Source organism: Pogoniulus pusillus, chromosome 4, assembly GCF_015220805.1.
Source record: "Pogoniulus pusillus isolate bPogPus1 chromosome 4, bPogPus1.pri, whole genome shotgun sequence".
In the NCBI taxonomy this organism is placed as follows: Eukaryota; Metazoa; Chordata; class Aves; order Piciformes; family Lybiidae; genus Pogoniulus; species Pogoniulus pusillus.
The window spans coordinates 22,366,006-22,388,808 of record NC_087267.1 but is presented as its reverse complement, the minus strand read 5'-3'; the positions used below and the strand labels follow the sequence as shown (position 1 = coordinate 22,388,808).

At 45.6% G+C, this 22,803-nt stretch overlaps 1 protein-coding gene across 1 annotated transcript in view; it reads left to right on the top strand.

The window, feature by feature from the left end:
* Nucleotides 1-22,803, top strand: part of VWF (von Willebrand factor) — a 220,778-nt gene that overhangs the window by 90,948 nt on the left and 107,027 nt on the right. Inside the window, 21 exon segments of the mRNA XM_064142874.1 lie at nucleotides 1,835-1,969; nucleotides 5,261-5,407; nucleotides 6,094-6,234; nucleotides 8,840-8,959; nucleotides 9,745-9,901; nucleotides 10,915-11,073; nucleotides 12,626-12,761; nucleotides 18,269-18,505; nucleotides 18,507-18,558; nucleotides 18,560-18,688; nucleotides 18,690-18,831; nucleotides 18,834-18,881; nucleotides 18,884-18,973; nucleotides 18,976-19,130; nucleotides 19,132-19,209; nucleotides 19,211-19,261; nucleotides 19,263-19,398; nucleotides 19,401-19,553; nucleotides 19,556-19,589; nucleotides 19,591-19,613; nucleotides 21,161-21,280. Coding sequence (XP_063998944.1) covers nucleotides 1,835-1,969; nucleotides 5,261-5,407; nucleotides 6,094-6,234; nucleotides 8,840-8,959; nucleotides 9,745-9,901; nucleotides 10,915-11,073; nucleotides 12,626-12,761; nucleotides 18,269-18,505; nucleotides 18,507-18,558; nucleotides 18,560-18,688; nucleotides 18,690-18,831; nucleotides 18,834-18,881; nucleotides 18,884-18,973; nucleotides 18,976-19,130; nucleotides 19,132-19,209; nucleotides 19,211-19,261; nucleotides 19,263-19,398; nucleotides 19,401-19,553; nucleotides 19,556-19,589; nucleotides 19,591-19,613; nucleotides 21,161-21,280 — 2,443 coding nt within the window.

Sequence of the window (22,803 nt, the reverse complement as noted above, 5' to 3'; positions counted from 1 at the left end):
GGGAGAACCTCTTTTGACCCACTAATGACAGTCCTTCTAATACACCCCAGACTGGCATTGGCTCTCCTGGCCCCAAGAGCACACTGCTGGCTCATGGCCATCCTTCTATTCACCAGGACTTGCTCCCTTTCACTGCTTTAGGGTGGTTTATACTAGGAAAGAATGTCAGGATTTGGGTATTCTGAATGGCTGCAGCAAGAAGAATTTGAGGCTGTTTAGTTTGAAAAAGAGAAGACTGAAGGAAGACCTCATGGCTGTCTACAGCTACCTGAAAGTATGTAGTGGAGAGGCTGCTGCTTGTCTCTTCTCACAGGTCATTAGGGATAGAACAAGAGGGAATGGCCGCAAGCTGAGACTGGGTAGGTTTAGACCTGGGTAAGTTTAGACCAGAGTTATAGCTTGGACTTGGTGATCCTAAGAGTCTTTGCCAACCATAAAGTTTCTGTGATTCTGTGGATGTTAGAGGACAGCAGAGGCTATTCATGTCTCTGAAGATGTTGTGAGAACGTCAAAGACTGTGACAAGTTCTGAGAAAATGAGTGAGTCTAGAAGGCAGACATGCATCATATGAGAGCAGCACAGTACAGAGGAACCCCTCTGCTCTGCCTTACCTGGAATATTGCATCCAGTCCTGGGCTTCCAACTTCAGTCATGTTCAATGTATTTATTGATAATTTGGACTAGGGGATTGAGTCCAGCATCAGTAAATTCGCAAATGACACCAAGCTAGGAGCAGGTGTGGAGCTGTTGGAGGGTAGGAGAGCCCTGCAGAGGGACATTGCCAGGCTGGATGGGTGGGCAGAGGCCAATGGGATGCGATTTAACAAGGCAAAGTGCAGGGTTCTACACTTTGGCCACAATAACCCCAACCAGTGCTACAGGCTGGGGACAGTGGCTGGATAGCAGCCAGGCAGAAAGGGATCTGGGGGCGCTGGTAGATAGTAGCTGAACATGAGCCAGCAGTGTGCCCAGGTGGGCAGGAGAGCCAATGGCATCCTGGCCTGGATCAGGAGTAGTGTGGCCAGTAGAACAAGGGAGGTTATCTGCCCCTGTACTCAGCACTGGTCAGGCCACACCTTGAGTGCTGTGTCTAGTTTTCAGCTCCTCAGTTCAAGGAAGATGGCAACAAAGCTGGTGAGGGGCCTGGAAGACAGCCCTGTGAGGAGAGGCTGAGAGAGCTGGGGGTGTTTAGCCTGGAGAAGAGGAGGCTCAGGGCTGATCTCATTGCTGTCTACAACTCCCTGAATGGAGCCTGTAGCCAGGTGGGGTTGGTCTCTTCTGCCAGGCAACCAGCAACAGAACAAGGGGACACAGTTTCAAGTTGTGCCAGGGGAGGTCTAGGCTGGATGTTAGGAGGAAGTTCTTGGTAGAGAGAGTGGTTGGCATTGGAATGGGCTGCCCAGGGTGGTGGTGGAGTTGCTATTCCTGGAGGTGTTCAAGAAAAGAGTGAATGAGGCACTTAGTGTCATGGTCTAGTTGATTGTCTAGGGCTGGGTGCTAGGTTGGCCTGGATGATCTTGGAGGTCTCTTCCAACCTGTTTGATTCTATGATTTGAAGAGGGACAGGGATTTATTGGAGAGGGTGCAACACAGAGCACCACAAGTATGATGAAGGGCCTGGAGCACTGCCTGATGAAGAACAGATGAGAGCCTTGGCACTGTTTAATCTGGAGAGGATTCTTCAGAGTATTTTTTGAGGCTTCCTTTTTCTCACAGAATGTTAGAGGTTGGGAGGGACATCCAGAGACCATTGAGTCCAACCTTCCTGCTCCTCTGCTCTGTATGTGTTTTTCAAGTATTCCATGTTAATGAGTTACTGATTTTCATCTGATAGGATTTCTGCAACGATAACTCTGGAACCTTCCGGGTCCTAATCTCAAACGAAGGCTGTGGCTTCACTGGAGAAAAGTGCACCAAAAGGGTTCTCATTCTGTATGGAGGAGGAGAAACAGAATTGTTCAATGGAAACGTATGTATACTTCTGGTCTCTTTCTTTTGTTTGCTGAAAAGCATTTCAAGTTGTTCAATGAGATGGAACATGAATGACCTCGTGCTCCATAGGTCTTGACAATTAGATGATAAAATGAAGAGATCAGCAGGATTATGATTACCCATTTTGCTCCCAGAGGTACAATATAATTTTGATATTTCTGCTTGGTGCCAGTGATTGTATCACTGTTAGGAATGCTGTTCAATTCCAGCTCACGTGGGGAATGCTCTTTCTAAATGGCAGATGGAGAGAGGGGATTCTGCCACTTTGCTCTGTGCTGCTGAGATCTCACCTGCAGTGCTGCATCCAGCTCTGGAGGCCTCAACACAGGAAGCTCATGGATCTGATGGAGCAGGTCCAAAGGAGGGCCATGAAAATGATCAGGGGGCTAGAGCACTTCTGCGAGGACAAGTTGAGGGAGCTGGGGTTGTTCATCCTGGAGAAGGGAGATGCTCCAGGCAGAACTAAGAGCAGCCTGCCAGTAGCTGAGGGGAGCTGCAAGAAGGCTGCTGAGGGACTGTTTGCAAAGGCCTGCAGAGACAGGATAAGGGCAATGGTTTGAAATGAGAGCAGAGAGGATTTAGGTTGGATGTGAGGAACAAGTTCTTTAGCATGAAGGTGCTGGAACACTGCAACAGGTTGCCCAGCGAGGTGGTTGATATCTCTGGAGTTAAGGTGAGACATGACAAGGGTCTGGACAATCTGCTGTAGTGGAGGATGTTCCTGCTGACTTCAGGGAGGGTTGGACTGGATGACCTGTGAAGGTCCCTTCCAGCCCAGCCCATTCTATGACTCTACATGCAGATGTTTGAATGGTTCTAGAGAGGGAGACCCCACAACCTCTCTGGGCAGCTTGTTGCAGTGCTTTGCCACCTTCAAAGTGAAGAATTTTCCCTTAGGTTTACAACAAACCTCTTGCATTCTAGTTTGTGTCCACTTCCCTGTGCCCTGCTCCTGAGAAGAGTCAGACTCCATTCTCCTACACTTGCCCTTTAGATATCTATAAGAATTAATGAGATTCCTCTCTCTCAGGCTCCTCCAGGTTAAGCAGCCACAGCTCTCGCTTCTTCTCTCTTAACCTTGCTGGCTGAAAATGCTGTGTGAGACTGCCAAAAGCCTTCCTAAAGTCAAGGTGAACAACACCCACTGCCCTCACCTGCCCATCTAGTTATGCCATTGTAAAAGACTATCAGACTGGCCAAGCATGATGTCCCTCTGACAAATCCATGCTGACTAGTCCTGCTAATTTGCTTTGATACAGCACCAAGAACAAACTGTTCCATCATGTAGAGGTGAGGTTGTTCTCTTCCTTATCCATTTCTGAAGACTGGAGTGACTTCGGCCATTACAGAATATTAGAGGTGGGTAAGGGTCCTCTGGAGATCTTAGCATAGTCTTCCCTAATGACCTTGAAGGTCATCTTTAGGAGACCCTTGGAGAATGTGAGCTGTCTTCTCTGGGGACAGAGGTTTCTGCTAGTAACCCAGAGATGAAGAGAATTAAATCATGGTGCTAAACTTTAACTGAACAGGAGGGATAAGGAAATATTTTGCCCTTAAACTAGGGAGTGAATGATTTTTGTTCTACTCTTTTTCCCTTCACTGCTTGTATTGATTGAAAAATTTCATCTGCCTCTTTCACAATTAAGCAGCTTCAAGTTAATGCATTAATGGTGTTTGAATTAACAGCCAGACTTTTTTTTTCTCTCCAAATGGGGCTAATAACCCTGTCAGAGTTCTCACTGAAAGGAGATTATGGTGTGAATGAAAGCATTTTAAATTAATCCCCTAGGTTTTCAGTAGCTGCAGGCAGTGAATTTGCAGCCAGATGGAAAGAGGCACACAGGAGAAGTGGAAGTGATGGAAAAAGGAAGCGAGACCGAAAGGGACATCTTAGGATTTTTTAACCATTGGTTCTTCCTGACTTCAGAATCAGACTATGGTCCTTCAAAGGCCGCTGATGGTTCTCTCAGTCCATGTTGCATTTAAACCCAGCTAGCCCTTTTTGTTGCTACCCACCTCAAGAACACAGAATTGCTAGCTTACTAACAAGTTGTGCTTGGAAGGTTGTGCTGCCATTGAGCAAGACTTAGGGTGGAAGATGGGCAGGGAGAAATTTAAGGATACACAGCAAGGGCAAAGGTAGAGTCTTGCACCTGGGAAAGAACAACCCCATAGATCAGTATGGGTTAGGGACTGATCTGCTGGAGATCAGTGAAAGGGACAATGGTCTGGGGGGTCCTACTAGATAGAAGGTTGACCATGAGCCAGAAGCATGTAACCAAAAAGGTTAATGCCATCTTGGGGTACATTAGGGCTGAAGTTAGAAGGTCAAGAAAGGTTCTCCTCACCCTTCTACTCTGCCCTGGTGAAGTTGCATCTGGAAAATTGTGTCCAGTTCTGAGCCCCTCAGTTCAAGAAGGACCTCAGGGAACTGCTTGAAAGAGTCCAGCACAGAGCCATAAAGCTGCTGAAGGCAATGGAACACCTCCCTGCTGAGGACAGCCTGAGGGAGTTGGGGCTTGGAACAGAGGAGACTGAGGTTGTCCTCGTTCGTGTTGATAAAGATGCGAAGAGCGAGTGTCAGGAGGACAGAGCCAGGCTCTGCTGAGTGATGCCCAGTGACAGGACAAGAGGCAATGGGTGGAATTATAGGCTGGATGTTAGGAGGAAGTTCTTCACAGAGAGCCATTGGAATGGACTGCCCAGGGAGGTGGTGGAGGCACCATCCCTGGAGGTCTTCAAGGAAAGACTGGATGAGGCACTTAGTGCCATGGTCTAGTTGACTGGATAAGGCTGGGGGATAGGTTGGACTGGATGGTCTTGGAGGTCTCTTCCAACCTGTTTGATTCTATGATTCTAAGCTGAGGCCTAGGAAGTTCTGTGGAAACATGAGAAGGAATTATTTCCCTCTGATGGTGACAGAACACTGGAAGAGGCTGCCCAGAGGGGCTGTGAAGTCTTTCTCTCTGAAGATAATCAAAACCCACTTGGATGTGTTCCTATGTGACCTGCTCTAAGAGATCCTGCTCTGGCAGGGAGCTTGGTCCTGGATGAACTTTCGAGGTCCCTTCCAGCCCCTGATATTCTGTGTGAAAAACAAAACACAGCAAACCACTGATGACCAAACACTAAGCCTATCATTAATTTGGTATACTCTGTGCCCTTCATCAGCCTTTGGAAGCTCATTGTGTGTCTCACTGGGAAAGTGACCCATGTCAAGTTGTGTTTACAGGCACAGTCAATTGCTCCATGTGCTTTTCTCGCCCAGGTGAACATCAAAGTTCCTCCTAAGGATGACAGTGATATAGAAGTGATGAGATCTGGCCGTTACTACATCATTTCACTGGGCAAAAGCATCAGTGTGACCTGGGATCTGGCCATGGGAGTCTCAGTTATCTTAAAAGGCAATTTCAAAGTAGGTGGTTTTTTGCTTTACTTCTTATTCTCTCCAAAGAATGATGTTAGCCTGTCTCTGGGCAATTGTTTAATGCAGACGTGCTGATCAATTTCCATGGAGCATTGGGTGCTTGCTTGAAAACGAAGGGGTTTATTTCTTTGGTAATACCACAAGGGCTGATAGCTCAGCTACAAGGGGTAAATTCTGACTCATTGGAGATGAGCTATGACAGAAAGGAAAATTGCTGTGGTGCTTCAGAATAACTAAGCCTTGAGAGATGATCCTACAGGTCTTTTCCAACCTGGATGATTCTATGATTCCCTCTGTATTCAAGAAGAGCAGTATAAGGAACCAGGTGGAGCAGATTGTAGGGATAGTTGATTGGATATGGCTGGGTGCTAAATTGGACTGGATGATCTTGGAGGTCTCTTCCAACATGATAGATTCTATGGTTCTATGATTCTACGACTCCGAACAGAGTCCTAGTCCTCAGAAGCAGGCATGGTCCTCCTTTCAGCTAAGGAGACAGGGAACAGGAGCTTAACTACTTTTATGACAGTTATTTATTTTAGTGGATTTGGCAAGGCCAGGGGTAAATCAGTTTTCAAACCTCATGCCACTAAGGATAAAAAGACTTCTTAACAAAACTCTGAACCAGTCTACAGATGTAAGATTGAAGGTTTTTGTGTTTCTTTCCCTGCAAGGATCAAGTGTGTGGTCTGTGTGGAAATTTTGATGGAATCCAAAACAATGATTTGACCAGCAGCAGTGAACACATTGAAGTAGATCCAGTCGACTTTGGGAATTCTTGGAAAGTTAATCCATACTGTGCTGATGTTGAAAAGGTGATTGTGAATGAACTGTGAAAACTAATTAGTGGAGGGCAGGGAGGGTGGTGGTTACAACAATGCTCAAGAGTGGCCAAGTGATTCGAAAGGATAAAACTCAGTAGCAATGAAGTCCTTCTCCCATATTTTTAACAGTTAATATTAATTCTTGAGCCTCTGTTAAAAGAACAATTAACTTATTTAAGGCCTCTGAGCTCACCTGGCTTTGGACAAATTTTAATGCAGTCAGTCCGCACTGTAGAGGCTGTGCATAGTTTGCCAGCCCAGATGCTTGAAATCCAGGTCTAACTGGAAATCTCATTTGATTTAGAGCTTAACTAAACAAAAACCAGACAACAATAAAAAACAGCAACAACCACCTCAATGCTGTCATTTCCAGACAGGAGGAGTTCAGGAGAGCAGCCAGGAAGAAAGGGACCTGGGGGTGCTGGTAGATAGTAGCTGAACATGAGCCAGCAGTGTGCCCAGGTGGGCAGGAGAGCCAATGGCATCCTGGTCTGGATCAGGAGTAGTGTGGCCAGTAGGACAAGGGAGGTTATTCTGCCCCTGTACTCAGCACTGGTCAGGCCACACCTTGAATGTTATGTCCAGTTCTGAGCTCTTCAATTCGAGAGAGATGTTGAGATACTGGAACATGTCCAGAGAAGGGCGATGAAGCTGGTGAGGGGCCTGAAACACAGCCTATGAGGAGAGGCTGAGGGAGCTGGGGGTGTTTAGCCTGGAGAAGAGGAGGCTCAGGGCTGACCTCATTGCTGTCTACAACTAACTGAAGGGAGGCTGTAGCTGGGTGGGGATTGGTGTCTTCTGCCAGGCAAGCAGCAACAGAACAAGGGGACACAGTCTCAAGTTGTGCCAGGGGAGGTCTGGTCTGGATGTTAGGAGGAAGCTCTTGCTAGAGAGTGATGGGCACTGGAATGGGCTGCCCAGGGAGGTGATGGAATTGCTGTCCCTGGAGGGGAAAGAGTGAAGAAGAAAAGAGTGAATGAGGCTGTTAGTGCCATTGTCTAGTTGATTGGACAGGGCTGGGTGCTACATTTGGACTGGATGATCTTGGATGTCTCTTCCAACCTGGTTGATACTATGATAACTTGGTTTGGTGTTTATAAAATGAAGCATTTCAATCCTCTTAAAGCTGAATGCTTTCCCTGGAAAATTTGTCTCACTTTCCAGAGGCAGGGTGCAGGGAAAGGCCTTTTAAAAGATCTTTCCTTAGAAGATTTAAAATATCAGGAAACAAAAATAGGTGTTTTTTTAATTGCATGGAAACTTCAGGTTTATCTTGATAGTTAAGTGTGAAACAGCCATGGAGTCATCTTGCTTTTCATATGGTGTGTTTGGAGCACAGAAGTTGCACTAAAGAGGAGTGAGATGTTAGGAACAAGTTCTTCACCATGAGGTGAAGGTGGTGGAACTGTACAACAGGTTTCCCAGGGAGGTAATTCAGGCCCCATCCCTGGAGATATTCAAGGTGAGGCTCTGGGCTACCTGCTCTAATGGAGGATGTCCCTGCTGGCTGTGGAGGGCGTTAGACTGGATGGGCTTTAGAGGTCCCCTCCAACCCAGGCCATTCTATGCTTTTATGAGAGTTCATGGTAAGGCTGAGAAAGGAGCAGCTTCTTATGCCAGTGTAATAGGCCCAGGAGAGAATCCATAGGCTATCCCCATGATGCTGCATTAATACCACTACTCTTTGATCTTCAATAAATGGGACAGAGGGAGACTCACTGATCAGTGGCTTTGGGTACTGCCTGCAGAAGCTGGGATCATATTCTGAGTGTTAGGGGCCTCCTGTAGAGCTGTGAATCACTTTTTTTTTTTAGCATGGATAATTGCTACAATAGGATGCCCTGACATCAAAATGTTTATGTTAAAACTTGCAGTGTAGAAGTAAGAGCTGGAGAAAATGTAGGAGGTGACCTGCTCTATTCTGTTCTGCCATGGTTTGGGTGTTGCCTACTCCTCCACACTTAAGAAAATCACCCAGATTAGACTCAGCAGAGCTGGAAATTGAAGAATGAAGCTTTATATTTACAGCTTAGCACAATATACAAGCAGATACAGCTATAGACAGAAATATACAAGTGCAAAAGATAATACAGAAACACAACAGCCTTCCCAGAAACAGGAGGGGCTCTTAAGCACCTTTCTACCTCCTTTCCACCCTTCTATCTTACCCCAGACTTTGCCTCACATTCAAAGTGAGTTTGGAAGTTTGGCCAGGGTGGTTAGGAAGCAGAAGGATTAGTCAGGCAGCAAGTTAGAGAAGTGCATGCAGCCAGAGCCAGAGAGAGAGAGCAACTCTGTTATCTGTGTTTGTGTTCTTGTTTTTATACATCTCAGCAAGTCCATGAGTGCAGTAGACATCACCACTGTTTCCTTTTCACAGCCTGTAATCTAATTCTTCTCACCAAAATATCCCAGCTAGGCTCAAACTAGCACACATGGTGGGATCTCTACCTGTTGAAACTTCACTCAAAGGAACAGTTTCCTTTGTAAGGAAAAATGTCTAGGGCTAGTGAGTCTCTTGCTTTTTGGAGAGTCCTGAGGTCGTGAATGTGATGTCTGCTAATGCGATGTCTGCTTCTCCCTTAAAAATATTAAGCCCAGCCAGCAACAGACCTTGATGTCTCCACTGTGTGATGGAAACATAGTGAAGCAGGTGATGGTAGAAACATCATGCAGCATTTTGGCTGGGGAGCTCTTTGAAGAGTGCAGAAAACTTGTGAGTATTGTCCTGAGTTTCCTATTCTTCAGCTCTGCCTGATCTGTGCTGCCACTGGTTACAGCTGAGGGGAAAAGCATGGCTGTGCTGATAACACACGGGGCTTGGGGGAAGGCTGAGTGATTGTTGGTTTGTCTCTTACCTTGTCCTGTAGCTGGTACTTCATGGGGAAAATGCAGGATAGCACCTGGTGGTTAAGTTATAGAGTAACTTCAGTCTGGTAGTAAGTTGTAGAATGACTTTTGTGTGAAAGAAATTTTACTCTGAAGTCTGGAGACTGACTCATGAAGTCAAGAACCATGGCTGAGATGAAGAGAGAGGAGCTGAGCTAAGCTAATGACATTCAGAGTGTATTCCACTCAAGCCACTGCACAAGAAGGTATGAAGACAGAGCCCTAGAAAACCTGTTCCACATGGGAAATACTAACTGGCAATAAACTTCACTGTCTATAGCAACATTAAGAACGTGACTCAGTTTGATTTCTTGCTGCCATCAGCAAGATAATCTACACTGATTTGTGTGACACTTCCAGTCCTGGCAAATGGAAGAGTCAAATCATTGGAATCTTAAATATGCCTGCAAGAAGATGAAGGGAATCATTAATTGAATCCCTATCCATGGAGGTCTTTAAGAGATGCAGAAGGGTTATTGTAAGGGACACGGTTTAGCACCAGACTTAGGAGAGCTAGATAACAGTTGGGCTTGATCTCAAAGATCTTTTCCAACCAGCACAATGGTATGATTTCATGACTGACTGCACTCTACTCCATATTTCTTTTTGTAGGTGAATCCTGAGCCCTACATAGATATTTGCATGTATGACACTTGTGCTTGTGAATCTATTGGGGACTGTGCTTGCTTCTGTGATGCCATAGCAGCCTATGCACATGTGTGTGCACAAAAAGGGGTTGCTGTTCACTGGAGATCATCATCTCTGTGCCGTAAGTACAGGAGGGAGGAGGAAGAATTGAGTGAAATGCTTCAGGCTTCTAAATTAGGTTGCTTTTGGCTCAGACTGAACATGAGCCAGCAGTGTCCCCAGGTGGCCAAGAAGGCCAATGGCATCCTGGCCTGGAGCAGGAATAGTGTGGCCAGCAGGACCAGGGAAGTCCTTCTGCCCCTGCACTCAGCACTGGTCAGGCCACACCTTGAATACTGTGTCCAAGTTCTGGGCCCCTCAATTGATGAAAGATGTTGAGGTACTTGAAGGTGTCCAGAGAGGGGCACCAAGGCTGGTGAGAGGGCTGGAGCACAGCCCTCTGAGAAGAGGCTGAGGGAGCTGGGAGTGTTTAGCCTGGAGAAGAGGAGGCTCAGGTCAGACTTTATTGCTCTCTACAGCTACCTGAAGGAAGGTTATAGGCAGTTGTGGTTGATTTCTTCTCCCAAGCAAACAGCAACAGAACAAAGGGACACAGTCTCAGATTGCACCAGGGCAGGTTTAGGCTGGATGTTAGGAAGAATTTCTTCACAGCAAGAGTGATTGGCATTGGAATGGGCTGCCTAGGGACGTGGTGGAGTCACTTTAAACACTGCAGGTGTTTAAAAGGAGACTGGATGAGTCACTTGGTAAATTAGAAGGTGTTAGGTGCTGGGTTGGACTTGATGATCTTGAAGGTCTTCTCCAAGCTGTTTAATCTGCGATTCTCTCAGTGATGTTCTAGCAAAACAAGTCTTTTGTTCTGTGAAAAATGTAAATGTCAAGAAGTAGCCTAGGCTGGATGTACTAAAAAAAAAAATCCAAACAAACAAAAGTAGTAAAAAGACCCCAATAACAACAACAACAAACCCAGCAACAAAGAAACCAACCCCTGTTTTTATTTAAATATGGAACCTTTTCTTTAGCTGTGTGTCTGTGGTCCACTGTATAACAAGCTCAGCATATAGCTCTGAAAGGCATGAGGAACATGCTCTGCTTACATGCTGGTCTTCACCTCTGATTTTCTTCACTGTATAGCACAAAGCTGTGAGGACATGAATAAACAAGAATTAGATTATCAGTGTGAATGGAGGTATAACAGCTGTGGACCTGCCTGCCCTACAACGTGTCAGCACCCACAGCCATTGGAGTGCCCTCTGCGGTGTGTGGAAGGATGCCATATACACTGTCCTGCAGGTAAGGCCATCCTCAACTTTTAGCAGTTATATATATTTATTTATTAAGTTATTTAATTTTGCTATCTTCCTGGTACTTGTAGGTATGGCTGTGAAATGGTTCCCCGCCCCCAACTCTCTTACATGTACTTCTGGATGCACTACTCCAGGTGAGATCTCATCAGAGCGAAGTGGCAGAATCCCCTCTCTTCATTTGCTGGCCACGTTTCTTTTGATGCAGTCACATCATAGGCTGCAACAAAAGCAACGTGGTCAGTAGATACAGAGAAGGTATTCTGCCCATCTGCTCTGATAAGATCTCATCTGCAGTGCTGTGTCCAGCTCTGGAAGGACACAGAAAGTACATGGACTTGATGGAGCAGGTCCAGAGAAGGGCCACGAAGATGACCAGGGGTTGGAGCAGCTCTGCTGTGAGGACAGGCTGAGGGAGCTGGGATTGTCCAGCCTGGAGAAGGGAAGGTTCCAGGCAGACCTAAGAGCAGCCTGCCAGTAGCTGAAAGGGGCTGCAAGAGGTCTGCAGAGGGACTATTTGAAAAGACCTGCAGTGACGGGATGAGTGCAATGATTTGAAATGAGAGCAGAGCAGATTTAGATTGGATGTGAGGAACAAATTCTTTAGCATGAGGGTGCTGGAACACTGCAACAGGTTGCCCAGAGAGGTGGTTGAGGCCCCATGCCTGGAGATATTCAAGCTGTGGTTTGAGAAGGCTTTGAGCAACCTGTTCCTAGTTAAGGATGTCCCTGCTGTCTGCAGGGGGTTGGACTGGATGAACTTTGGAGATTCTTTTAAACCCAATCCATTCTATGATTCTATGGCATGAAAAGAAGTCTTATACTCCATAAATCATAGAATCCTAGAATGGATCAGTTTGGAAGGAACCTCAGAGCTCATCTACGCTTATCTACTCCAACCTCCCCACCATGGTCAGGGACACCTCTCAACTAGACTTAGCTGCTCAAGGACTCGCCCAACCTGGCCTTCAACGACCCCATGGAGGAAGCATCCACAACCTCCCTGGGCAGCCTATTCCAGAGTCTCACCATCCTTGTGCTGAAGAACTTCAGATCTTCCCCCTCTTTCTTCTTGCATTATTCTGGCAGATATGTAAGGCTGAAAATTTCAAAACACAGATGTAGCAGTTAATTACTTAACAAGTTTTCACCTCTTTCTTCCTGCATAAAGAAGAAGGTTTGAGCTTGTCAGAAGAGCACAGTGTGTGAAGGGCATGAAGCTGTGCCTAGAAGAGAATTGGTGGCAAGAATGAAAGAGGATAGAAATATAGTGACAAGAAAGGAAGATAGGGACAAAGCTCTTCAACAGGAGAGTGAAAACTCCAATGAATAAGTAGTTCTAACAGTTCTAGTGGTGTTCTGGGCCCAGTGAGGTAGAGGAGGAATAAAGAATGGAGAGAGCCCAGCAGAAGGCTACAAGGATGGTGAGGGGACTGGAGGGCATGGCTTATGAGATTCTTTTGCAGCAGGGTAAAGACAGTGATTAGTTTTTCAGCTGATGGAAACTGGCATCTTTCTATTACTGTGCTGTTTTGAAACAGGGAAAATACTTGATGAACTGTCTCTGGATTGTGTCAGTCCAGAAGAATGTCCCATCTGTGAAGCTGGAGATATCAAGATCCCACATGGAAGGAGAACAGTTTTGAACAGAGATGATCCACAGCACTGCCAGTCCTGGTATGATGACTTTATGCTGTGGAGTATTCTGTCGAGTAGGATGAAGTGAGACAGATGAAGAACATTCACATTCCAGTACCTAAAGGGAGCCTACAGGAAAGCTAGGGAGGGACTATTTACAACGACTTGTAGTGATAGGATGAGAGAGAATGGATTGAAGCTTGAGGAGTGCAGATTGAGACTGGAGATTAGGAAGAAATTCTCGGCAGTGAGGATGGGGAGACACTGACACAGGTTGCCCAGGGAGGTTGTGGATGTCCCCTCTCAGGAAGTCTTCAAGGCCAGGTTGGATGAGGCCCTGAGCAACATGTTCTAATGGGAGGTGTCCCTGCCCATGGCAGGGGGTTAGAATGAGATGATCTTTAAGATCACTTCTGAATCTAAACCATTCTATGAATTTATGAATAAGCTTTGGGTGTAACTTAAAGCATACCATTGCATGTGAAGCTTGGAAACCACCTTTTTTTTTTTTGTCAGTATCACTTCACATACAAACTGAAAGCCAAGTTTTCAAGTGACAGTGGAGATTAGAGGATTGCAGCTGGATTTAAGAGAGTGCAATTCACAAATAGCTTTCAGGAAAAAAAGCCTTTTCCCATGTGTAGGCAGCCCTAGTGGCTTTAGATGTTCCACTCATTTTTGTTTAAGATGTGATTCAACAGCAAGTCACCAAACTCATTCCTTCTACCACTGAAAAATAAAGGAATCAATTCTATGTATATTTGTGATGATTTAGGACTTACCCACCCCCCTACAGTTATGAAATCACTCAGGCTAGACTCAGCCAGCTGGAAGTTAAGGAATGAAGCTATATTTACAGCTTAGCACAATTTACAAGCAGATATATATATATATGCAAATATTTATGGTTATATACTAGTTAAAAGTAATAGAGAAACACAAAATCCCTCCCAAAACAATCAGATTGCCAGGAGGCTCTCAACTCAAACCTCCTCTCTCCCACCTCCCTCCTCTTTTCCTCCCTTCAGAAATAACCAGACCAATCCCTCTATCTCTCATGTGATAAATCTGGAGAGATCTGAAGCGAAATGTCAAAAAGATGACAAGGAGGTTAGAGTTTAAAAGGTTAGGTCAGATTAAAGAGTTAAGGCAGAGGTAACCACACAGACCTGCCAGAGAGAAGGAAGGAACGGAACTGAGAGCTAAGTGAGAAGTGAGTGTCTTCAGTGCCTTTCAGTATCTGAAGGGGGCCTAAAAAAAGATGGGGAGAGACTTTTTAGGCTCTCGGGGAGTGACAGGACTAGGGGGAATGGAGCAAAGCTGGAGGTGGGTCGGTTCAGGGTTGATGTGAGGAGGAAGTTGTTGAGCATGAGAATGGTGAAAGCCTGGAATGGGTTGCCCAGGGAGGTGGTTGAGGCCCCATGGCTGGAGGTGTTTAAGGCCAGGCTGTCTGAGGCTGTGGGCAGCCTGATCTAGGATAGGGTGTCCCTGGGCATGACAGGGGGTTTGGAACTAGATGATCCTTGTGGTCCCTTCCAACCCTGACTGATTCTGTGATTTTATTAATAGCAAGGTGCACAACGCTGTGCACCGAGCAGTAGTGCGATGAATTTTTTGTTCTCTGTGCTGCCCAATGTATTGCACCAAGTACCACCTAAAAGTTGGCATTCTGGACCCTTGGTGAATGCTTTCACTGCTCATTTATTCTGCTGTGAGCTTATCCATCTTGTAATTTGGCCATTGTAAACCTGGAGCAGCTATTAGCCCAGACTAACACCTTGGTGCTAAATGCTCTGAACCTCACAGAAGCTCTGAGTAGGTATGAGCTTTGAATTCCTGGCCTCTTTCCAGGGCTAGCATACATCTGTGCTGTAAGCCCAGGGCATGAGCCCGTGAGACTAATCAATTAAATGAATTTTCTTTCCAACAGTAGATGCTGAGAGGCTTGAATTCCATCAAAAGGTTAAAAAAAGAGGCCTTCATAAATGAGTCTCTGTCCCCCAGCTTTTGTAATCCTTAATAATAATTTATCTTACATGTTGATTCTCTGGCTGCTGCTCACAAAAGGTTTCAGAACACCAGGAAAACTTACCTCACTAGGGAAATATCCTTTGCATAGCTGTCACCTAATTTAGATGCCTACACCATCTGTACAAACAATAGAAAATATTGCACAGAGAAAGAGAGAGAGACTTTTATAGCAAATATCCAAAGGAAATTGGAAACTAGAAGAGGCTTGTTCATATTAGGATTAAAACAATAAATCTTCTCTTGCCATGCATGAATTCCAAAAGTAGCTGTGCATTCTTCAATTAGGAAGACACAAAAGCATCTTGGCAAGAGGACAGGACTGAAAATAAGAGAACTTCAGCTAAGGTGCCACATCAGGTCTTTTCCTCCACTTCTTGGAGTGTTGGCTTCTTCAGTTTCTATATCCTTGGTCTTCTCTAGCAGTCAAATCAAGCTTTTTGGGGGGCTTTGCTTGTTCATCAGCTTTTTCTATCCTGTTTTTTGTCCAGTAAGACAAGGATAATATATTGACGTGTGCATGAGTACAACCAAGTTCTTTCCTCTGATAAGTGAAGTAAAAAGAATGATGCAAGAAAGAATTAGAAGGGCAAAATAATAAGTGTAGTGAAAAAGAATGATGTGAGATGGAATTAGAAGGACAAAATAGTAAGTGAAGTAAAAAAGAATGATGCAACTGGGAGTTAGAAGGGCAAAATGATAAGTAAAGATAGTGATGCAACTAGGAATTAGAAGAGCAAAATAAGTGAAGTAAGAAGAATCATGCAGACAGAAATCAGAAGGACAAAATGATAAGTGAAGAAAGAAGAATGATGCAACTGGGAGTTAGAAGGTCAAAAGTGCTAAAGCCTTGCTAAAAATAGGAAGAGATGTTGAGCCCAGTCCTGTTCAGTATCTTCATTGATAGTCTGGATCAGGGGATTGAGTCCAGCATCAGTAAGTTTGCAGAGGACATCAAGATAGGAGCAGGTGTGGAGCTGTTGGAGGGTAGGAGGGCCCTGCAGAGGGACATTGCCAGGCTGGATGGGTGGGCAGAGGCCAATGGGATGAGATTTAACAAGGCAAAGTGCAGGGTTATACCCTTTGGCCACAACAACCCCAAGCAGTGCTACAGGCTGGGAACAGAGTGGCTGGAGAGCAGCCAGGCAGAAAGGGATCTGGGGGTACTGGTAGACAGCAGCTGAACATGAGCTAGAAGTGTGCCCAGGTGGGCAGGAGAGCCAATGGCATCCTGGCCTGGATCAGGAACATTGGAATGTGTCCAGAGAAGGGAGACAAAGCTGGTGAGGGGCCTGGAAGACAGCCCTGTGAGGAGAGGCTGAGGGAGCTGGGGGTGTGCAGCCTGGAGAAGAGGAGGCTCAGGGCAGACCCCATTGCTGTCTACAACTACCTGAAGGGAGGCTGTAGCCAAGTAGAGGTTGGTCTCTTCTGCCAGGCAAGCAGCAACAGAACAAGGGGACACAGTCTCAAGTTGTGCTTGGGGAGGTCTAGGCTGGATGTTAGGAGGAAGTTGTTGTCAGAGAGAGTGATTGGCATTGGAATGGGCTGCCCAGGGAAGTGGTGGAGTAGCCAACACTAGAGGTGTTGAAGCCAAGCCAGGATGAGGCACTTAGTGTCATGGTCTAATTGATTGCCTAGGGCTGGGTGCTAGGTTGGCCTGGATGATCTTGGAGGTCTCTTCCAACCTGGTTGATTCTAAAAGGTGGAGGATGACAGAGGTGAAAAATCTCATGGTGGTACAGAATGATGAATAGTGGAAAAGGCAGAGTTGAGAGAATAAGAAAATAGGATTTGAAAGGGGAAGAGAAAAATGTGGTAATGGAAGTGGAGTAGAGACACAGGACTGAATAACCCAGAGGATCAACGTGTGTCAAAGTTCCATTGAAGCCAAAATGAAGCTGGGAAAAAGCAAAGGATTTTAGAAGCAGGGAAAAGGTTAAAGTCTAACCTCCTCCTAGAGTCTGCTAAATCATATCAGAGATCCTATCTCTGGAGATATTAAAGATCAAGTTTGACAGGGCTCTGGGCAACCTGATCTAGTGGAGAATGTTCCTGCTGACTGCAGAGGGAATTGGACTAGATGAGCTTTGGATATCCCTTCCAGCCCAGCCCATTCTATGATTCTATGACAGCGTCTTCCCTACTCTAGGATTTTACTCTGTTAGTTGCCTGTAGTTTGCCTCATTGTGAAGCTGAGCAGATCTTCCAGGTCGGTCCACCAGTGGCTTGTAGGTAGCTATATTGCTGAAATTCATTAGGTTTCTAGACATCTTCCAGGCATAGATTTTATGGATTCTGTCCAAGATTGTTATGAGGAGAGCTTCTACTGACAAACACATCATTTGCCATAGGTTTCCTGAGTCTAAACAAACTGCATGAACACAAAGGATTTTACCTGTACATTAAGTTGGGGGGTGGTCATTCCCATCATAGTTTGGTTTGGTTGTTTTGAGGGTGTTTTGTTGGTTGCTTGGGTGGGTTTTTTTGTTTGTTTGAGTGTTGGGGTTTTTTTTATTTTTGTTTTTTGTTAGGGGAGTCTTTCTTTTGAAATATTTAACTGTTTCTGTATGGACATTCTTGTATGGGCTAGTTTGAGCCTAGCTGGGATATTTCGATGAGAAGAATTAGATGATAGGCTGTGAAAAGGAAACAGTGATGATGGCTACTGCACTCATAGCCTTGCTGAGATGTATAAGAACGAGAACACAAAGAGATAACAGAGTTGCTCTCTGGCTCTGGCTACCTCCCTTCTCTCTCTAACCTGCTATCTGTGTAACTAGTGCCTCTGCTTCCTAATCCTTCTGGCTGATTCTCCAAACTCACCTTGAATGTAAGGCAAAGTCTGGGATAAGATAGATGGGTGGAAGGGTGGTTGGAAGCCCTTCCTGGGGACTCTGATTGCTTCTGGGAGGTCTGTCGTGTTTCTGTATTACCTTTTTAACCTGTATATAGCTGTAGACAGTTGTATCTATTGTAAATATCTGCTTGTATGTTGTGCTAAGCTGTAAATATAAAGCTTCATTCTCATTTCCAGCTTGGCTGAGTCTAGTCTAGGTAACATCTGCTTGTGTTTTGTGCTAAGCTGTAAATATAAAGCTTTGTTCCCATTTCCAGCTCAGCCGAGTCTAGTCTGGGTAATATCTGCTTGTATATTGTGCTAAGCTGTAAATATAAAGCTTCGTTCTCATTTTGAGCTCAGCTGAGTCTAGTCTGGGTTACATCTGCTTATTGTGCTAAGCTGTAAATATAAAGCTTCATTCTCATTTCCAACTCAGCTGAGTCTAGTCTGGGTAACACCCAAACCATCACATCATATTGTTATGGGCTGCCTAGAGAGATAGTGGAGTCTCCATCCCTGAAAGAAGGTGGAGACTTATGTGGCATTTGGTTGATTAGATAATGTTGGGTGATATGTTGGACTTGATAGTCTCAAAGGTCTTTTTGTGGCTCGGTGGCTGACATGCTAGTGTAACTGTTGATTTTTTTCTTTATTTTAATAATTAAATTTTTTTTTTCAGCCTGTGTGAAGGGAAGAATTTAACCTGTGTAGCCTGTGAACCGATGGAAGAGGCCCTAATGCTGACCACACCTATTCCAGAGGAGGACATTGAGCTACCAGCCAGTGCATACTCCTGCAGCAAGATGATGGACTTGGCCTTCCTAATGGATGGTTCCAACAAGCTGTCAGAGGAGGACTTTGAACAGCTGAAGACTTTCATAACTGGCATGATGAAGAAACTCCACATCTCCAGAAGAAATCCGAGTCTCAATCCTAGTCTATAGAGCTGGCCCCACAATCTACCTCGGCCCTGAAAGATATCAAACCACAATCCCAGATGAGAAAAATTGTCCAAGGCATAAAATACACAGGGGACCAAGTAGCATCTGCCCCGGAAGTCCTAAGTACATTGTGTTTCATTGTCTTTGGGAGGCATGAACAGGACCAACGCTGCCAGGATTGCAGTGCTCTTACAGCCAGCAAGTCTCCCAGGGAAACTCCGCAACATTGTCACTGTTCTGAAGAACAAAAAAATTGCAGTGATGCATGTGGGGATTGGCCCCCACGTTAGTGTGGAGCAGATCAGTTCATCGAGAGGCAGTCACCGGATAACAAAACCGTCCTTGTGAACAACATGTTGAGCTGACGGAGAATAGGGATCTCTCATCGATCACACTGTGTGATCTTGGACCTGAAGAAAGTATGCTGTTGCAATCTACGTCTGCTCGACCGTATCCAGCACCTCAGTCCCCTTCTGGGGACTCACACAGCACCACCCTTCTTTTCTGAAAAAGCCCACTGTCAAAAAGCTGGACATTGCTTTTGTTGTGGAAGGATCTGATAGCCGTAGGGAGGAGAATTTCAGTATTGTCAAGAACTTCCCTTGAGAGGGTGATTGGGGAATGGATGTTGGGTCAGGAAGATATTCACATCACAGTAATGCAGTACTCAGAAGGTGTTCACTCTGGAGTAATCCTTTAGGGAAATACAGTCAAAGGAAAGTATTATTGAAGAAGGTGAAGAGCATCCCCTACCAAGGGAGGAAGGCTACCAACACAGGGAATGCTCTTGATTATATATCCAAGCACACCATTTACAGCAGTGAATGGGGCAGGCAAGATGTCCCTCACTTAGTATAAGGGGTCAGCCAGTCCCTTCCACTGACGTCATCACCACTGACCTCCCCGGCAGCATAAACGTGATTCCCATAGGCATAACTCCCAATGCTAATATCGAAGAGCTCAGGAAAAATAAGTCAACCTCATGACCCAATTGTCTGCACAGTTATAGTGCACTTCTTCAAGAGCACCTGGGTTAGTGCTGCAGTCGTGCTGCTCCCATAAAAATCTGGGCAGGAATTCCAGGTAAAGTTGGACATCATTTCTGTGTCATTTCTTCTGTCCTGTCTCATGCATTTCCCCCTAATGTTACTGAGAACTGAAGGGTTTTCATTTCTCATTTGATATCATGTGTTCAGGGCCCTGCATCTGGGTCGAAACAAACCCCTCATTGTCAGTACAGGCTGAGGGAGGAGGCGATAGAAAGCAGCCCTGTGGAAAAGGACTTGGGGGTGATGATGGATAAGAAGCTGGACAGGACCGACAGTGTGAGCTTACAGTCCAGTAGGCCAAAGGCAGACTGGTCTGCATTCAAAGCAGCCATGGCCAGAGAGGAGACAGGGTTCCTGCCACTCTGCTCTGCTGAGATTCACCTGCAGTGCTGCGTCCAGCTCTGGAGCTATCAATATAGGAAGGACCACGGGCCTGATGGAGCAGGCCCAGAACAGGTCCAGGAAAATGACCAGTGATTGGAGTAGTTCTGTTGTGAGAACAGGCCTGAGAGAGCAGAGGTTGTTCAGTCTGGAGAAGACCAAGGCTCCAGGCAGACCTAAGATTCAGGAGCTGAAGGGGGCTGCAAGAAGGCCACCGAGGGACTGTTTGCAAAGGGCTGCAGTGACAGGATGAAGGCAATGGTTTGAAATGAGAGCAGAACAGGTTTAGATTGGATGAGGAACAAGTTCTTTACTAGGAAGGTGGTTGAGCCTGGAACTGTTTTTTGAGAGAGGTGGTTGAGTCCTCCATCCTGGAGATATCAAGGCGAGACTCGAGAGGGCTCTGGATGACCTAATCTGGTCTGAGGATGTCCTTACTGACCACAGAGTGTTGGACGAGATGATCTTTAGGGGCTTTGTCCAACCTGCCATGGTTCTGTGATCCATTTCATGTCCCTCCTCTGGACCAGCTAAATCAGGTTCATGAACTTCCTATGTTGGACACAGCACTGCAGATGAGATCTCACTGGAGCAAAGTGTTAGATTTTCCCAAAATGCAGAGCTTTCTGCTCTTTCTGCTGAGCTCCTCAATTCAAGAGAGATGTTGAGATACTGGAACGTGTCTGGAGAAGGGCGACAATGCTGGTGAGAGGCCTGGAACACAGCCTCTGTGAGGAGAGGCTGAGGGAGCTGGGGGTGTGCAGCCTGAAGAAGAGGAGGCTCAGGGCTGACCTCATTGCTGTCTACAACTCCCCGAAGGGAGGCTGTAGCCAGGTGGGGATTGGTCTCTTCTGCCAGGCAAGCAGCAACAGAACAAGGGGACACAGTCTCAAGTTGTGCTTGGGGAGGACTAGGCTGAATGTTAGGAGGAAGTTGTTGTCAGAGAGAGTGATTGGCATTGGAATGGGCTGCCCAGGGTGGTGGTGGAGTCACCATCCCTGAAGGTGCTGAAGCCAAGCCAGGATGAGGCACTTAGTGCCATGGTGTAGTTGATTGTTTAGGACTATGTGCTAGGTTGGACTGGATGATCTTGGAGTTCTCTTCCAACCTGGTTGATTCTATGAATAGATTAGCAGAGATTACTTCTAATTATTATGTGTAAATCACCTTCCTTTCTTTCTTTCTTTTTGCCTTCCTCAGAGATGTGCAACAAACCAATGGATGTCATGTTTCTTCTGGATGGAAGTTCCAATATTGGAGCATCAGAATTTGAGGAAATGAAAAGCTTTGTACGGGCATTTATTGACAGTGTTGACATCAGTATGTATCTGGCTTATACATATAAAAATGTATTTTGGTGTGTGGTTCTATTATTTTTTGTTCATACAGGACAAGGCAGCATCTCACTATAGTTTTTTAAATTATTTTGTTTTTAATCTTTCAGTGACTCATTTCAATCCCTGAAAGAAAAGGAAAAGATAAGTTTACTTTGGGAGAATCAGGCTAGTAAAGCTTTTAGATTATAGTTTGCAGTTCACTTTGCTCCCAAACCAAGCTATTCTGGTTTAAGTTGAATCCAGTTAGGGAATCACGTAGTGAGGAATACCTTTGGACAGCATGTCTCATGAGTGCTTCCTTTTACATCATATGAGATAGAAGACATTTGTGTGCCAAATAGCAAGATGATGGAGGTTTAGTGTTATTCCTGTTAGAAAAGCAAAAGCATGGATTTGATTTGGGTTCACTTTCTGGATGAGATTGAAAATAATAGTTCCAGTTCAGTTCTGCTTGAAAGAACAATGGATAATCAGAGGAGTTTTGGGTTAGCTTCGGTCCGCTGCAAAGTTCTGGTCTTTGGCACGAGGCATTTCTGGTTCTAGGCACCTCTCTTTGGCTACCTGGAAGCAGGTTGGATGAGAGACAGTTTTTGGACACTCATCTTGCAGAGCCTATGTACTAACGAGATAATCCTCTAGTTAGGTCATGCAGCACAGGAATCATCAGTGAAGCCACCTGGGCAAAATGCTATATATCCTATTCATTACGTTAGGAGGACCACAAGGCCCCCTAATTGTAGTTAGGACACCATGTGCCCTTGTTCAAGTCCATCCACATGACAGTAGTACTTGGTTAAATAAAGCTGGATTCTTTGGATAGATTTGCTACTTTATCAATTTCCGCATCAAACCATTTCCTTGCAGTAAGCACTGTTGCTGTTGCATTGTCATTTCTTCACATGGAACCTCTCTGCTCCCAGCATACACCCATTATCCATTGTCCCTATCATTGGACATCCACTTAGAAGAGCCTGGCTCCATCCCTCCTGAGATACAATTTATATATTGCAAGTCTGATAATGATTTGCTATCCTCTATCAGCCTTCTGTGACCTCCATGCTGTCTACAAACTACTAAAAGGGAGGATGTAGCAAGGTGGGGGTTGGTCTCTTCTGCAGGCAACACCAGCAACAGAAACAAGCGGAGACACAGTCTCAGTTGTGCTTGGGAGGTCTAGGCTGGATGTTAGGAGGAAGTTGTTGTCAGAGTGATTGGCATTGGAATGGGCTGCCCAGGGAGGTGGTGGAGTCACCATCCCTGGAGGTGTTCAAGAAAAGCCTGGATGAGGCACTTGGCGACGTGTCTAGTGGATTGGCCAGGGCTGGGTGCTAGGTTGGCCTGGATGATCTTGGAGGTCTCTCCAACCTAGTTGATTCTATGATTCATTCATCTTGCAGAATGTATAAGCAGAACCAGGGTGCCAGAGAACAGGAGAACTTGGAATATGTCCTTCATTCTCCTCTGCAGGTCATGCTCCCTGGTTGAACTATGTCCATGCTGTAGGCT